At 44.1% G+C, this 17,904-nt stretch overlaps 1 protein-coding gene across 1 annotated transcript; it reads right to left on the reverse strand.

Annotated features, from left to right (window-relative positions):
* Positions 1 to 257: 257 nt before the first annotated feature.
* On the reverse strand, positions 258 to 15,734 carry ARHGAP40 (Rho GTPase activating protein 40). The gene is made up of 14 exons (XM_009883403.1): positions 15,554 to 15,734; positions 10,859 to 11,079; positions 9,290 to 9,362; positions 8,561 to 8,712; positions 7,781 to 7,946; positions 7,322 to 7,413; positions 7,130 to 7,207; positions 6,718 to 6,877; positions 5,884 to 5,966; positions 4,540 to 4,746; positions 4,132 to 4,272; positions 2,275 to 2,435; positions 1,319 to 1,374; positions 258 to 443 (listed from the first exon to the last, which is right to left on the reverse strand). Exons 1-14 carry the CDS (start codon positions 15,732 to 15,734, stop codon positions 337 to 339), a joined length of 1,878 nt encoding a protein of 625 aa, XP_009881705.1. The 3' UTR covers positions 258 to 336.
* Positions 15,735 to 17,904: the final 2,170 nt, after the last annotated feature.

Genomic DNA, 17,904 nt, shown 5'->3' on the forward strand with positions numbered 1-17,904 from the left:
CTCCTACCACCTTCAAGAAGACATTTCTCCTCTTACGTTCCATCTTTGGGGCACAATCGCTGTAGCTTTGTTTGCAGTTTGTTTTGGGGAGGTTATTTTGTTGACAAATAATGATACCCCCTGCAAATCCTGCTACATAATGCTTGTTATCAACACCCCTGTTAGCGTGTAGGCTCATGTACTCTCACAGCCAGCTGTCATGGAAGTAGTAAATAAAGCTGTTTTTCCTTCAGACACAAGTATTGTCCAGTCTGTGACTATACCAGGAACATCTCTATAGCTTTTCCATGCCTTCCAAAAACTTCCACCGAACACTTTGTTTTGCTCCTGCTTTCCTTAGAACATCCGAGGATAAGATGGGTTTTGTTTAATTATCCACTCAGCATGGGGATTGATGTGGTACAAGTCTAAGAGGTAAGTGTCTGGGTCCAGGCAACGTTCACCTACCAAAACAAGAGAGTCAGAAAAAAAAGCACTTCTTATATCCTTACTCCTATAGTTGCTAGGTGGCTTAATTTCCCCTCAAAACTGGTATTTGTTCACATTAATTTCAATATCACAGCCATTCAGAAGCATTCCCACAAATGTGGAAAAGTTCTAACTATTTATGTTAAAATGAATGTATGTTTCTTAACACTATACTAAGCCCAAGCTTTGACCTTTGTAGAAAGGTACTCCAACTTTAATACCCAGTAACTTTAGCACTTGAAAACCATCATGAAATACATTAGTGATCAAATCCAGCTACTTATTTTTTTCCAATGACAAAGCTTTACTTCTACAGATGCTGCTAAGAGAAATACAAAGAGACAGCCAAAGCACTCCAGTAACCGACAGTCTCCAGAAACAGCTGTAACAGGGCATAAGAATTCCTTCCCATTTTCAGACACCCCTGATCTGCTGCTGCAATCATATTATTCAAGTCTCCTCTCCATCTGATGACATTACCCTCTTGATGAGTGGAAATTGGTGACTAATGAATGTCAGCAACTCGTTTAACTAAATGGTTTGAGAAACTTCCACCCAACTTAGTACGGGTTCTTTTGTCAGAGGGTTGATGAAGGCAGACAGAATTCACACCTGGAGCTGGCCATTGTTAGTACAGATGCCATGTGACAGCATATCACACTTAATTAGAGCCCAGAAAAGAAGCAGACAACTAAAAGCCTATAGTGGATAGGATGAAGTTGCCCATTACTTTGCCTCTTAGCTTTTGGGGACCCCTCCAAATCTTACCCTTTTTTTAACTCCCTAAGACAAGTTAAGCATAAAAAACTGGGTATCAGAGTCCTTAGTTTCAGTTACCACCCAGACTTACCAATATTGCCTCCCACTTCATACAGGAGCAAGTTTGTGCACTCCATTGAGTTGTTGCTGCAGAAAGAAAAACACATTGAAGTTAAAGCTCTGCAAGAGACAGGCTATGTAGCTTAGTAATGTTTCTTCCCAAAAAATTGCTTATGGTTCAGAGCCCAGCAATGGTCAAGGAAGATACAGACACCTCGCTGATCCTCCTGAACAATACAGCTGTTGAAAATGGCACCCAAAATTGGAAAAAAGAGAACAAGGCAGATATTCCTCACTGCTGGCGAGAAGCTCATCTGCAAGAAGACTCCAGCAGCAGCAGTAGTAGCTTGTTAGCGAGATACTGGTTCCCAGCTGACCCATATTCAGCCAGCTTCCCATCCACCCTCCTTGTCTAGACATCTCCTGCCCAGGGACACAGTCAGGAGATGCACTAACACTTCGTCTACTAAATACAGTCTGCAGGCACGATGACAGAGGGGGTGGGAATTCTTTTGTTAATTTTTTGGATTATTTCAACAATTCACCAGTGGACCATAGGAGGGAACTGCAGAGCTTACTTCAGGAAGCCCCTACATGAACATATGCATGTTGGAAATACTACTTCAGGCAGTAATTTGCACAGGTGCTATTTTTCTCCAGGAGAGCTAGGGAGAGTTTGTTTTGTAGGGTCGATGTTATTCCACTTTCCCTTCCCTCCAGCAAGGCTGCTAAAATTCACAACAAACCCGAGGGGACTACCTGACCTCCCGACAGCCTGAGCACAGGGATGGAACCACTCAGTTGAACTGACACGTGCTTGCCCCATGCAACGCGCTATTTCCAAAGCTTAGAATGGAGGAACAGAGAAGAGTCCCCTAATGGCTCACTGTGCCACCACACCAGCTCTGCCAGAAGACAGAAAACACAGCAACTAAACCACCTGGTACTTTTGGGTTTTTTTTTTAAAGCAGAGAAAAAGTCATTTACCACTTGAGGAAGTTGACAGTGTTAACAATATTCCAACCATTCTGGCACAGGTTCTTTTGGAACTGCCTCAAGACATCAGCAACTCTGGTGGCATTGTTCAAATGCACCTCGAGTGAATCCTTCAGGAGAAGGGAAGCGTGGACTTTCACAATCTTGGAAGGCTGAACAAGGCAGGCAAAGAGGCAAAAAGAAGAATGTGCTTAAAGAAAGGCTTTGTTATGAGCTAAAACATCAAGTTTCACAATAGATTGGAAAGTGTGAAGAATTAAACCTATCCAGCCAGCTGTTCAGAGAATTTAGGTTTGTTTCTTATCCCACACATACTACAGACGGGAAGCTTACAGAAGCATCAGGGTGAGCATTATAAACAAATCATCTGTGCTCTGGTGCTGTGGCTGAGGAGAAAAGCACCGCTCTCCATCAGCGTGCGCTGGTGCTCTCTGCTGTTCAAATACAGCACCGGCACTAGAAGCTACAAGCTTTGATGAAACTAGGATTTGTCAGACTAAATTTTGACAAACTGTTTTGCACAAGTCGGATAGACTTCCCTGGAAATCATTTAAATTACTCAAAAAGGAGTTTAGGCAGTTGAATTGCAGACTGCCGAATGTCAGAGGGGTAGTTTCAAAAAAGGAAGAGCTGAGACATCACAGAGCAGGGCTCAAGTGCTATTTTCTCAACATTATTTTCATCAACTCCTTCATGAAGTCGCTTCCCAGAACTTTTGTGGAGAACGTTGAACCTTTCTAATGGGGTCTGATCTGCGGCAAATTAATTTTGCAGTCCCGAATCTTCTGCAAAACAGCGCTGAGCACCAAGACCATTAGGAAGTAGTATTAGCATTAAGTATCAGGTCATCTGTTTGACTGCCTAAACAGGAGTTGTCCTCTCTGAAATGAGCACACCTTTAAGTGACACGCAACCTTAACCAGCCAAATGTTAGGCAGACATCATTTCAAGAACCCAACTGGTATAGAAAGGGGGATGCGCTGACTTGGGGGAACATAACCTCTTCTCCAGGTCTGCAGATTCAAGCTCTCTACATATTATTTCTGCCTGCAGACTCCATCTAGGTCACGTCCTTTGCGCAGCCCAGTTGCACCACCACTGCTATACGATACTTCAAATGCAGCAGTGCGTGGTGTAACCGAGCTGCCACAGACCCACACTTACTCAACTAACAGTGGCAACCAAAAAAAGGCAGAATGACTCCAGGGATCTTCTCCCAACTTTAATACACAAATAGATCCAATAGTAACATCACTTTAAAAAAATAATAATCTCAGTCTGCACCAACACAAGGAGGAGTAGAGCCATCTTATTTACCAGAGAAGTTAAGTGTCTCCTTTCAAGTGGCAAGAACCTTGTCCTCAAGCCCTCCCATACAGATCAGCAGCATTATGGAGCAAAAAGAAAGCGAGATACGAAAACGTACCCTTAAGCTACCGTAATAGCCTAAATTTGCTTTAAGTTCATGAAAATAAGTCTGCCTTTATCACAGCAGACATATCTGTCTAAACACATGGGGCATCTAGAGCCACGTGAATTCTGCTCTTCACATAAGGTAGAAACCAGCATTTCTGCTTCTGGTCTCTTCCTCCTTCTTCTGCAACAATGCAGCATCTTAACCAAATGTTTTGTAGCCCGAAATTTATTTAGTAGACTTGCTGTCGGGATCAGGCTGCAACCTGGCCAACAAGGTCTGGGAAGCCGTTTCTCAGGGTTCTGCAGATTTTTCTCCCTCTTGCTCTGTAAAGAGCATCACTCCTCAGTTTTCCAAGTTCTCATGAAACCACGCACAATGAGAAAGTATTTGACACTTATGAAAGGGCCCAGTTTTTCCAAGCCCTAACTCACCTCTGCCTGGTTCTTTTCCACTTTGTCTTTATCAGCATGAATCTTCCGCAACAAGTTTTTAATTCGCTTGTCGCAGAACTGGTACCTTTTGCTATTGCTCTCATTCAGTTTTCTCACTTGAGCTACGAGAAAAGAGGAGACCTGGGAAGGCAAGAAGGGGGAAGACAGAAATTAAATCAAGCAGAGATGAGGATGCCATTTAAGAACCTAAACACCACTTTATGAAGCTCCTTGAGTAGACAAAATAGCCATACACCTGAAAACAGGGAGTCTTGGAAATCAGCCAGAGGTTTTGCCTACAGATATTTAACTCCCCCTGAAATTTCCAAGACTATCCCTTCCCCTATCCCAATTCTAGGCAGACCAAGACACTGCTACACCATACTGCAAAACACCTGTGCAACTTACTGTCCAGAGCAGATCCTGATAATGGATCATCATCCGCACAACATCAGCAGCCCCCTCTGCCAGCTGTTTCTCCTTCCCTTCGGGGATCTTGTTTGGCAGCCCCTTGTGCATGAAGAGGTTTGGGGCCATGACTGTGGAAACGTTCCAGAGGTTCATTTTGTTGTTGTTCTCCCTGGCAACCACTTTGCTGAGGAATTCAAGTAGAGCCTAAAGAGAGGGCAAGAGACTTTAAGACATCCATTACTAATAGTCCTCAAGACTATTGTCACTACTGTGGCAATTGCTGGAGAGATCATTTAACTAGCGTTTTTTTCTTGATATCCGTGAGCAAGTCTTATTTCTCCAGTCAGGAAGTTCAGTGACCAGTTTCTAATATCGGGATAGCAACAAATAACTATACCCAGCAGAAAGAGAGTTTGTCCAGCATTTGCAAAATCAGGAGAGACAGTCTGTGTGGGAAGCAGATGAGCTCTTACTCCTTGGCAGGCGGCAATTTACAAAGTCCAGTCGTAAAAGTTACAGAATCCAAAGATGACCCCCCTCCTTCACCCAGTATCCCCCAAAGCTATTCCCAGATGTGCAAAAATAAACCCTTTTGGATGATGTCTTCTGCCTCACGCCTCCACCAAAGCTGTGACACATGACAGATCATCTCTGACTGGATTATGTATTCCTGCGCTCTAAATAGAGTCTGCAGGGTGCTAAGTCAGCCTTGCCTTTATCACCTGGAAGCTGAACTACTCAGAAGAAAAAAAGAAAAAAAAAAAAGCAGCAGCAACCACCACCACAGTTCTTATAAAGCACAGAAAGGCAAAGGTTGTGCACTGCCTGCAAAGCATTTATTCTTTCAAGGAGTAAGTGAAAGGATTTTAAATGCCTTCTGACCAGAAAAGGGTAGGAAGTTATAAGTTTAGTAGCTTTTTTAATATTTTTTTTTAATTGAAACTATCCTTCACAGATGATGACAATACCACAAACCATGAATCAAAAGACTGAATTCCTTTCCCTGTATCTTCGCATGCCCACAGACAATGTAAGACGTAGACGTTTTTCACTCCATAGTGAAGTGCTTTAAACACACTGAAAAGGAAGACCACGTTTCTAAACGGGATGCTCCAAGACCATGGGGATTCCTACTGCTTGAAAGTTTGTACCCAAAGGGCAGACTGTGCTTACAGCTTACGTTCACTGCACAGCCTTCAGGTTTGCCCGCTCCATTCTTAAGTCAGCAAAATAAAGCCAAATGGCATAATGTATGTTATTTACAAGAGCTGATAGAGCCCCTTGAATAAAAACCTGGAATGAGATTGCGTTTTTCCAGATAAATCCAGAACAGGTAGTTACCTTCAGAGTGTTTCTGTTGGGCTCTGGCAGAATCAGGATGAGGAGGTTTAGAGCCTGCAATCTTTGCTTCAGGTCTGGAATATCTAGAGAGGGAGAGAGACAACAGGACAAAGGATTCAGCTTCCTGACACTGTTCTTTTTGAGCACGGGAATCCCCCAAGGAGTAAAGTTTATTGTAGTGTTTGTCATCTAGTATTTGAGATCTTGTTTTACAGAAGTAAATCAAGCCCATACAGCCCTTATGAAGTGAACTACCTATGTTTTAGAAGACTGGCTGATTTGTTTCAGAATACACAGCCTACCGGCAAGTTTGACGTTCTTGAAAGGCAAAAGACCCCGTTATTTCCCATTCCTTGTACAAAAAAGGTTGTGCACTTAAACAGTAAGCTTAACACATTCAAGCCAGCTATTGAGGCACAAACCTCAAAATAAGGTGCTTGCAGAACATGGCATTACCTGCAGACAAGCCAAGACTGGGCACCCCGGCCGGTTGCCACAGCTCAGCCTGCACGTCACTATTTGCCAAGTTGTCCTTATTCATGGTGGCAACCTTGCAGCCTCAAATGACACAACATAATTCAAGACTCCAGGACAGTGTTCCTACACAAAGATGTATGCAACCAAGCACCAGGGACTACGATTCTCAGGCTGACACGTAACAGCCCATATAGCACCCAGCACACCGTGTTTGGCTATAGTTTGTACCGTGCTCTGTATTCCCAGGGAACCCACGGGCTCCCAACACACCCGACGGGAGAGCCCAACGCCAGCAGAGCTTTGCCAGAAAAGTACAAACCAGCAAACTGATGCTAACCAGCCAAAGCAGGGACTCACTTTGCACAGCAGCAAAAGCGGGGAGGTACTCTGCTGTCAGCAGCGGGGCCGGCAGCTCTCTTATGAACCTTTTTAGTAGCCCAGAGACATCATTCTGGTGGACTTCATCCCAGCGGAAAAGGCCGGTATAGAAGTCCCTTTCTAGCTTCTGTTCCAGACTCTATAAAGAAGATGAAATTTGTTACATGCTTCAATAAGTAGACACAAGGGAAATTCTGTAGCTGAGCAGTAGTAGGGCAACCCATCAAGTCAAACTGCGCAGAGACCCTCACAGCAGACACTCCCAGATTTCCCAGTGACGGATGTTTCCAATCGTACTGGGAAGGGAGATAAGGCAATTATATTTGCTTAAGCAACATGCTCTGTGGTAAGCTCTGATACTGTCTGTCGAACATTCCTAAAAAGCTCATACCTTGATTCTGGTCTGGGACCCAGAAACTCTCAAAATGCCCTCTGTTTCAAGTCCTCTCTTTTCCAAGCAGGATAGCAGCTATTAAAAGGGGAAAAAAGAAAGCTCTTAGGCACAGAGAAGTCAGCACTTCCTTATCACGTGTTTGCTGACTCTGAGGATCAGAGGTGCGAATGAAACCAGAAGAGAACTTACTGCCTGGAGTAACAGAGGGACTTTGGTGCTGGGGAGCAGTTTTTGGTCATTTTCCAACAAGGTGTTGAGTGGAACTCCAAAGAGTCTTTTCTCTACAACAGAAACAACATGTTATAAGTCTGTATCTCCACTAATACAGACGCCAGGGATATATCCACCACTGCAGACTGAGAGGCACGTTTTATAAGTGTAGGTACTGGAGAAGAAGAGAGGAACAGTTAACAGGACAAGTGCATTTGACAGTCAGAGATAAATGCGGTGCTAGGTCTTGATGTTATGATCCGGTGACTTCCAGGAGAAATTCTGACCAAGAAAAACACCCGTCACAAGATCTCTTATCAAAGACCCTCTCTGTTCTAACATTTCCAACACAAACCTATGAGAAGATCAATGTAAAAAAAAAAAAATCACAACCCCCAAAATAATAAAAAAAACCCCCAAAGATGAAATGCAACTAACCTGCTGTTTTCAGTTTTGCTGCCTTGTTTCTCTTCAGCTCAAAGCCCAGAACATCACAGAGAGCTGTTAGTTCAATAAGGGCCAGTGTGGGGATCTTCTTCATGTCCTGAGCAGAGAGATCTCCAATCCTGGTCACTCCTAGTCTACCTTTGGGGATCTTAAATTTCTAAGGGAAAAACACACACAGACAAGGTTCAGCGAGAGTATCACTACTAACCTCAATGGTATCAAGTTTTGCTGCATTTTTATCATTCCTTGCTATAACCAGGCATCTATTCATTGTCTTGTTTTCAACACCAGAAAAACGCCCCAAGCTACTCCTACTTCTACTCAACCCACAGCTGAATAAATATTTTCCCTTTTCAGCATTGCTCTTTAACTAGAGATCCCAATTTATCTAAATTAAAGACAGCCTGATGCCCACCCTAATCTACTTGAACTTTGGAAGCAGTCCAGTACATCTGCAGAGGAGAAAACTATTAGAATTACAAGTAAGAAAGCCCAGTTATTCTCCTCTTTTCAGTGGAAATGATCCGGGTTCACATCAAAATAGCTAGTTTCACACACAAGTACAGCTTCTTTTGACGCTCCACTACACAACAGTTATCCTTGCCCAACACCGCAAGGATAACAGCATTACCTGTCCAGAAATATCTACCTAATATAGACCTGTTCCAACACCATCCTTAGAGGACATTTCCTGACCGTACAGTTGAATCGAGTGTCTTGACAAGAAGGGAGCTAATAAGTTCTAACAGGAAAAATTCCTTCAGCGCTTACAGTTAGGGCATTTCCATCCTTTAACCTCCTAGATTCAGACAGGAACGATCCCTTGAGCAGCACAGCTGCTTGCTCTGAGTAGGCAATATCCATGTTGAACACCTCCTCTTTTCCAGGGTTTCGAACCGTGCAGGAGTAATCCTGGGTTTCTGCTACAGGGGAGAAAACATCTTGAATTTCAGAAAGCCAAAAGGGTGAAGGCTAGAGAACAAGTGTGCTAAACGAGCAGTTTGAGACAGATTTGGGGTTCACCGCTCTCTAGTGGAAAAAAAAAACAACACTATATTAACATTCGAAGAATGTTGTCATAGCACAGTCCTGAGAGTGACCAGTAGGGTAAGATTAGCTTAAAGCCATAATGTTACAGCTACAATCACTGGTAAGACATGAGCACAGCCATAAATTATAGAACATACCTATGGCTAACTTCTCTTTACACAACTCTGTATGGTGTTTAGAGGATTTCACCATGTGATCTCTGCTAGAGGGATTTTATTTGCATCTTCTAATTGCTTTCTTGAGTTACAGTTACCAGTCTGAGCAGCAATTCCTAACAACACTAGAGCCTGGAAGAGTTTACTAAATCCACAGCTGTGGATAACCATGTATTTACAAAATAAAATAATAAAAAAACCAAACAAAAAACCCCAAACAAAGCCAATGTTTCAGAGCTCACATTAGTCTACTCCCCTTCCACTCCTACTCGACCTTTAAAAACTTCCTTCTTACATTTCTGTGCATTTGAAGTTCGTAGATTGTGCCACAACTGATCTGGGCTGGACTCTTTCTCTGCTGCTGTCTCCTGAAAAATAAACCAGAACATGTTTACCTACGCAAAACAGAAGTTATTAGAAGACAACTTGATTTTGGCAGAAAACACACACCTGACATTGTCTGCTCGTCTAAGAAAATGCTGCTCAAGCTCAGAGCTACAAGACTGCTCTGAAATTAAGAGCCATAACTAGAGGATTTCACAGGCAGATGGAAAACAGATGACTATTTCATGGACACTATTTGTGATAAATTTGCACGTCATTGAGCCAATTCTTCCTTTCATGCAATCATTAGCCAATTTTCCCCTTTTAGTTCATGCATTGAGAGACTACCAAACAGTGCACCAACCAAGCTGTGTGGGATCCACCCATTGCCTGTCACCACAAGATCTTTCACGAGAAAGAACGCAGTAAGTTGACATCAGCCCCTAACAGAACGCAGCATCTGGCTTATCGCACATCATACACTAACGCCAGAGCATCTTCAGATCCAGCTGCAACAGTAATTTAGAGGAAGTTTGTAGAAAGGTTCTGACAGAAATGCCAACAGCTTTGATGCCTGAGAGATGCTCGTGACAGAGGTGGACAGGAGGTGAACTGCAAATCCATCTTGAAACACTGATGGAGATAAAAAGCCAAATGACCGACACATGACTGCCTGTACTCTTACAGCCCAAACTGCTTCCACTCAGGCCACAGCCAAACTGAATTAGCTTTAAGCTTGATTAGCTGAACATAGCTTTTTTCCATCGGTAGAGCCCATTCAAACGTTCTGCTGCCGTTGTGCCAAGAGAGCAGTCAGTAGGGGGAAGCACCCAAAAACTGATTGAGCAGTAAGGGCACAGATGCTGGATCTGGGTTCCAGTTCTGGGGGGCAAAAAAAACTTTATCTTTCTGCATTTCTGTTTCCTCACTTACAAAGCGGAGTTTTCAAATATCCTTTTGTGCAATAAGGGATTTATCATGTTTTGCTACATGCCTGGAACAAGTGTTATAGCCATGCTAGGCCTGTTTCGGCATATGGTTCCTGAATATGTCCTTCAGAGCCTCAAAACTGTGCTTGGAACTGGGACAACACAACAAACCAGTGTGGAAAATTAACCAAAATGGAGATGTACTCTCTAGCAGAAAAAAAAGCCATCAGTGGCTATTTTCTCTTTAGAATTACCAGCTGTACAAGATCAGCTGATCAGAACTGAACTTCTGACGGTCTCTTTTTTTGGTTAATAATGATTTAACATGTCACTGGAATAAAGACAACACAAGAGGGCTCCAAACAACACCAGTGCTTCATGAGGCTGCAGCGCCGTAGGCACTATACAGGGAAGTTCATGGATCTGCCAGGTTTTGTAGTGACTTCTCATTGCTGCAACCTGGATGCAGAATTTCTACAGTCTCAGCTTCATTTCAGCTCAAAAGATGAAGTCATCTATTCGGAAATGAAAGTAGCCCTAGATCCAGAAAGCCAAGTCAGCTACCACACCGCAACGAAGCCTTTCAGGAGGTCCCAACTAAATCAACATACCTCAGAGCTGACCACTCCAAAAATATCTCGGACATCACGCACAGGATGCTTGTTCTTCCTCCTCCGAGATCGGGAGTAGGTATCCAACCGCCGCTGCACAGCGGCCGCCTGGGTCTTGGTCAGGGTGGAGAGCAGCACGATGTTGTCGTTCTCCGAGGCACAGTCCCCGAGCAGGTCGGACAGACCAGCGTCCTGGAGCCACTCGGCTTCAGCTTCTCCTTCTGCAAGGCAAGGGATGAGAAAGGCGAGTGGGAAGAGAAAGGGTAACAGCAATTAGAGTGTTTGAAACACTTCAGAGGCAGAAAACCAGAAGCCTGAGCCGTCCCCTTTCTGAGTGGCAGTGGGACATGGCTGGCAGGGAGCCACATCTTTGTAAGGAAGCCACAGCTCTTCTCAGAATTGTAGCCCTATAGCCAGGTAGCCAGCTGGGTATCAGGGTGAAACCAGAGGATACACAACACTTTAGGCCCCTGTAACTGCACACATACTCCTTTCTCCTCATCCTAGCTGAGGAAAAAGAAAAGAAAAAAAAAAAAACCACCCTGGGGACACGTGGATGTTGCCAGGACCTCAGGCTCCCTCAGAAGCTGGGCTGGAGGGGGGGAACAAGTGTGACTGCATGATATTTAGCAGAAGGATTGCAACAGGAACAGAACCCAGTGGGGGATTTCACATGACACAGGAGAAAGTCAGACGCACTTGCTTAAATCTGCCTTTACACGGACTGCCTGTGCGAAGGGGAGCTCTGGCAGCAGGCAACAGCGCACAGCGAGCTCTGAATGAATGGCACTGCCTCCCTGGGGCACACCCGATCCTCCAACAGCTTTCAGGAGAGACAAAAAAGGTCTGTGGGAAGCCACAACATGCAACACCGCACATTTGGCTTTTGTACTCTTCCCAATTATTTGTCTATTTATTTTAATTTTTATTTTTCTATACGCATGCCTATATATCAACTATTTTTTTTTAAATACCCAGACACTGATTTGGTAGACTCAAGTGTATTTTATTTAATATACTTGCATGATTATTTGTATGCACCGTCCCTATTCTTTACCTTTTAAAGTGGATCGGTATCCATACAGTCATTCAACAAAAGCAAACAATGTTATTCTTACTCTGCGCATTCGCTTTATATCTATGCCTATTCAAAACATCACTAAAATTAAAGACCATTCCAGTGCCAGAATGAAGTGTGAGAAGCCTGGAGAGAGTACCAGCAGCATCAGACAAGCTCAATTCCACTTCATTCTTCAACATATATAAAATTGCCCTTCAAACACAGAAGACACTATTTTCCTTATGGGATGCGCCCTTTGTGCAAGTGGGAGAGTGCCCTGAGCAAGGCAGCTACTTCAAACCCAAGGATAAAAGAAGCAATTTAGCAGGTGGCTTCAACTTTAATACAGCGAACACCACAAAGCCTTTATCTTTTCAATTCTACGTATCACATTAATTCACTGCAGTCAGCTCCAGCAGAGCTCTACCAAAGGTTATACTGGGAAAAAGAAAAGTCACAACTGAACCGACCGAAACAGAACACCTCGTTCCCACTCTTCCTTTCTGATGCAAACCAGTATCTTCTCAGTTATCACAGCTGCTCAGACAAAAGCTTTATTATTGCTGCATAAATAATAAAAAAGCCATGCAGCTCTTCTTGAGAGATTAAATAATTTAATTTTTCCGGGGAAACTTCTGTGTTCATGCAACTCGGAAAAACATATTGTCACTCCTTTCAAACTTTTTTCAGAGCATGTTCTTTGTGTTCTTAGGCGCTGTAATGAAACAGAACTTATTTCAGCATCACATCACAACGAATAGAGTTGGACCTGAAGTGAAGTGTTTGCTTGAATGAATCTTCTAGCCGACAGGCTAGATTTCCTACATGGTCTTAAGTTTTGGTCATTTCCCATGTCTGGTTCTAGAGAGGCTGAGAGGTAAGAGCATCCCCCCGGTACCGCTGGTTTGGTCACAGCTGCTCGCGCGCTCGTGGTGCCCTCCACGGCTCCTCACCGTACAGCTCTTTGTCCCTCATCCCTGGTTGCGCAGCAGCACAGCGCAAGGCTGCTGGTTTATTTTGTCTTTGGGAACTAAAGGAAGTTAAGTGTATTGCTTGCAAATTTTGAAAATACCCAGTTCCAGTCATAACAGGAAACTAATCTAATACACAATACTAAACAGCAAGCCCTAAATCAGACATCCGTGTGAGCCTACTGCCCTACCTGATGCCAAAGCACCAGATTTTAATTCCTCTGTTTAATATTTTTGGCCCAGTTATGTTTGCCAGCAACGCAAAAGGAAACCGGCAAAATAGGATATTTATGGGGAGAAGGGGGAAATCTGAGAGAAACAGGTCAAAACTGAGAGGTCCACAGAAGCTGAGCTGCAGGTATAAACCTAGAGAGCTGCTCAGATCTGCCTTGTGAGTTCCAGACAAGCAGCAGGTCAGGAATAAATTGGAAATAATTAGGAATAAATTTGCAAAACTAAAGAACACCAATTCCAGAAACTTACTTGAAACATAAGCTAGTCAAAAATAGCATTCATAATAAAGCATTTAGTTTAAAAAAAAAAAGCTGCAGGACAGCTAAGAATCCTACAATTTCAGACTAAACATTAAGCACAACTTCCTATGTAGTTTTCAAAGGTAGAGAAGAATCACTCTTTGCAGACACTTCTCAGCCCTGATTACACGCTATAGGGATGCTAGCAGGTATTCTAGTGGCAGCACTGCACAGAGCGCATTCTTTATCAGTCTGTACAGTCAGACCTTGGAGAGAGCTGGAGAAACAGCAGAGAGCAAGGGGAGGACAATGCTGCTGGTATTTCAAGCAAAAGCTACTTTCTGACAGCTGAAGTGGGCAGTGAGGCCACAAGCATCAGCAGCACCTTTCAGCTGACCCAGTTCTGCAAAGTCACACGCTGGCCTCCCACCAACACCGGGTCACAAGCAGCTTCCCATCGCACCGCCCCGTACACAGGAGAGCAGTGTTCTCCAATGGGTCAGCGTTATCTCCATGTAGCCTCCCCGCTGTCCCTGCACTGTGATTATGAGGGGCTATCTGTCAGGTTGAGCCATGCTGCCTCCAGACAGAGCTGTTAGCCCCTGCCCAAGCGCAGCTTCTCAGGCTTTATGCAAAGAGCGATGGTGCCTCTGGCTTCGAGGAGCCCCGAAGCTGCATTGCCACCTCGTGACCATAAATTGCGGAGACGTGAAAGCCAAGAGGCACCGGCCAAGTGCAGCTTCCTGCATCCACACCATCCAAAGTTTCCCCTCGCTACTGATGCTCCCAACACACCACTTATTTGACTAAGCTCCTTGGCAGAAGGCACCGGGAGGCTGAGCGTGCCGCACCTCCTTCCCCAGCCCGCCGGGAAGGCTTCACCACTCGGAGCATCATTTCAAGTCTGTCTGGTTTCGATGGCCAATTAAGCAGTCAGCTTGTGCCTGCTAGATTAATATACAGCATTAAAAGACACTTTTCCCTATGTCCCTGCCTGCACACAGTAATCAAATTGCCTCTAGCGTATCAGTGTTTCAGATATCCCAGACAGCCTTTCATCCCATGGCATGGCCTCTTTCCCAGAGTCTCCTTCCTGACGCACTCATTTTCCGAGTCACTTTCGCATCTCTTACAGTTCGGAAAAACAAACTTCCATCCTTTATGCAGGGACATCAGCAGCAGACCTTAATGTTTACCACGTCTTGCCTACTATAGCTATGGCAGACATGGATGATGGTCTTCCCACCCCACTCTCCAGAGCCCCCTCTATGCATCCCGGAATAACTCTTTACCCTTCCCAAGCACAGCAGCACACTGGAACTGTCACTCAAACATTTTCCCATTACATATACGGATCCTTCTCAATATCAGGCCAGCACAGCAGCTGTAGGCTGTACAGGCTGCAAACCCAACCGCTCAAGAGGATGTGCGGCCAACTAAATCACATTCTTCAACATGGACCTAGAAAACCTGCAATCCCGATTTGCGGGATCGCTGGGTGCTTATCACCGTTTGTCACCTCTCCAGCACCCCAGGATGTGGTACCTCCCACGTCAAAAGGCCCAGGCTCCAGTTATTCCAAAATACTGGATAACATCAGCACTACAGAAAGCCCATTAGAAACAGCCTGTGCACATGAAGCAGTCTTCAAAAGAGGGAAAGAAAGAGGAAAAAAAAGGAGGTATATAAGAAAAGCCTTGTGTGGATGGATTCAGGTCATTCTGGATGTTTCTTATGGTTTCTTGAATAGTGAATTTGAGGGGGAAACATCTGTCTTCCACAAAAGCAGCTCTCAAAATCCACTGTGATGAAGTCTCAGAACCATGAACACAAACAAGCCTTCCAAAACACCCTCAGCTATCACCATGTGTTTACCATACAGCCACCTGCACAGGGAGCGAGAGCCCCCACACTTAGTGGGGTTGTTAGAAAAAAATCTGGAGCCTCGAACATACTCCTGACTGACCTTTAGAGCCAGCTTCGTTTCAGAAGCTGAAACCGCGCCAGGGCAACACTCCCCTTCTGCGGGGTATTATCCACCAGCCAATAAATAAAATATATATGTATATATGATTTGACTGGTAATATCCTAACCATATTCCAACACGCTTCTAAATCATTCAGGTGCATAAGCAAATTTTGGAAGATGTTCATCTTCCTCCTCTCACTCCCAACATTTTTGGCAACCTACCCTCTTGTGTTTTGACATCTGCAAGGCTGCATTCCTCTTGCTCGGCTTCAGCACTCTGTTTAATGTTCTCTACTTCCAGCCAAAAACTGTCCATTGACAAGTTGTCCAAAGACTCTACCCTGGAATTCGTGCCCTCTGACACCGGGGATGCCAAAGGACTCTTCGGAGGAAGCTGGCTCATTTTGCAAGGACAATTTCTGGTCCTGAGAGAGGAAGAGATAAGGAGAGAGAGATTAAGCTACACGTATTCACATACGGCATTCACAATACAGCGGTCTTCACTGATTAATGACTGCAATAAAAGCCAAACAGAGGTAAGTGCTAGACTTCCTTCGGTTAGTGTTTAGCAATAACAGACAAGGTTGGGATCAAATCCCCTAGAGTAAGGGAAAACCTGCTGTGCAAACACACAAGAGGGCACAGATTCAACACGAATTTTCCGATGCTGTCCTTCCAGCGACCTCCAAGACGTCACCTACCACTCCCACACTTGCTACCAAGATTCCCCCGCAAATTTGCACAGATACCCTCTACATTCACAGACAACCAAGATGTCTCAAGCTTGGTGCACGTGTGCTCTATCATCTGGCACGCACGGCAAGCCCAGCAGCTCCCAGCCCCAGCAGACCCAAGCCCGCAGCCTTGTCCTCCGTATGCAAAAACCGGCACAGCTCCATCTCCTGCGCTTCAGCTCATGCAATAAACAACTCAGATGTTTAAGGCCCTCTTTTCCTGTCCAGACCAGATTTTTCAGCTGTGAAACAGCACAAGTGTCCTGGGAAACCCACACATACAGAATTTTCTTACCACCCTGCTGATTAATTCATGGGCAGCCCAAGTCCCAGACTGGCCTCCTTCAGCTTTCAGTCTCTGTGCAGAAAGCTGTGAGGTTCCCATCAGTTCAGAAAATAACGCCTCTCCTAAAATGAATTTTAATTTTCTTCAAAGGGTTACGAGCCATTTAAACCTTGCTGCTTTTTCAAAAGCAACTTAAGACTTTTTCAAGTCTTTTTCAAAGACAAAGAAAATTGGGGTAAGTGGAACCTACTTATAAAAACACCTCAATGGTTCAACTTATGAATACAAAATTAAAGAGATGGCACATTACGTTAACTCTAGATGGTTTAAAAAACACCTTTGAGCAGCTGCCACCACCACACACAGATCAGAATCACACTCTAGTTTCATGACAAAAAAAGCAGATTGAGTCCTGTGTCTTGAAAACCATGACAACAAGCACACCCACAAAATGTAATTCAGCCTCCTGACTCTAGAATGACTTAGAAAGTTATAGATGGCAAAATATCTGGAAAGTTTTAGTTCCTTCCATTCTGGAAAGCCATTATTAGCAGTTATGGTAGTAACTTGCTTCTGTTATAAGAAGTGTTTCAAGTCATAAAGGGCTAAATTTGAAGATCTAACAATTAAGAGGCATATGTTGTAGGATATTCTGCACTTGTATTTACACACATGCATGCATATTATGCTCATATCTTTTTCTAACACGCACATAGGCAGCCCTTCTCTTCTAAAGGTCAGAACTAAAGCAATAGCCATCATTCCAGGAACATCTGGAGCCAGCAATGGCACTGAGAACAAGAATAAGGAGGGATTTGTTTGTTTGTTTTACAGGAACACAAAAGTTAAAGATTGAAAAGAGCTATTACACCACCCAGCCCACCTCTGACAAGGGCAGAGGTGATCTGCTTCTTTAGTACCCATCCCCACCCCGCCTTTCCTACTCGTGGATATCCAAATAAGAGGTCTCCAGGCGAGGTGCCACTTCATAGCCTGGTACAGCACTTAGAGTCCATCTGAGATATCTTTTTTAATTGTTTATTTTTTTAACCTTCATCATTCATGTCCATCTCTCTCAGTTCTGCTACAGCTACCATCTCAAATTATTATCTCCCCTTTCAGCTTTTTACTTATCTCTTTACCCATTAGGAGTTAAAAATTTAGATCACATCTTGCACATTAACTCTTCATCTTTAGTACTGCTCTCCATTTTCTCACATTTGCTGACAGCCTTCTCGTAAAAGGATTAGACTAAAACAAAGCTGCCTTGCCAGCATCAAAAAGACTGTTTAATACCTTGCGATGACAACTCACTAGAATTCTGTTAGATGCCAGTCAATAGAAATCATCACTTGCAACACAAAACTAGCTGATCGCTCTACTAAAGGCACTCAGCAGGCACACAACTGCTCTTCTTGCCCTAAGTTACTGCCCTATACTCCTGCGGGCTCTAGCTTATACAGCTCAAAGCTGCTCCGAAATGTACCTTTCCTTCACATTCAGCCTGGTGTGGAGCAGTCTCATCCAGCATCCCAGAAATCTCTGCGGATTCA

The sequence above is a fragment of the Charadrius vociferus genome, unplaced genomic scaffold (assembly GCF_000708025.1).
Source record: "Charadrius vociferus isolate BGI_N301 unplaced genomic scaffold, ASM70802v2 scaffold320, whole genome shotgun sequence".
NCBI lineage: Eukaryota > Metazoa > Chordata > Aves > Charadriiformes > Charadriidae > Charadrius > Charadrius vociferus.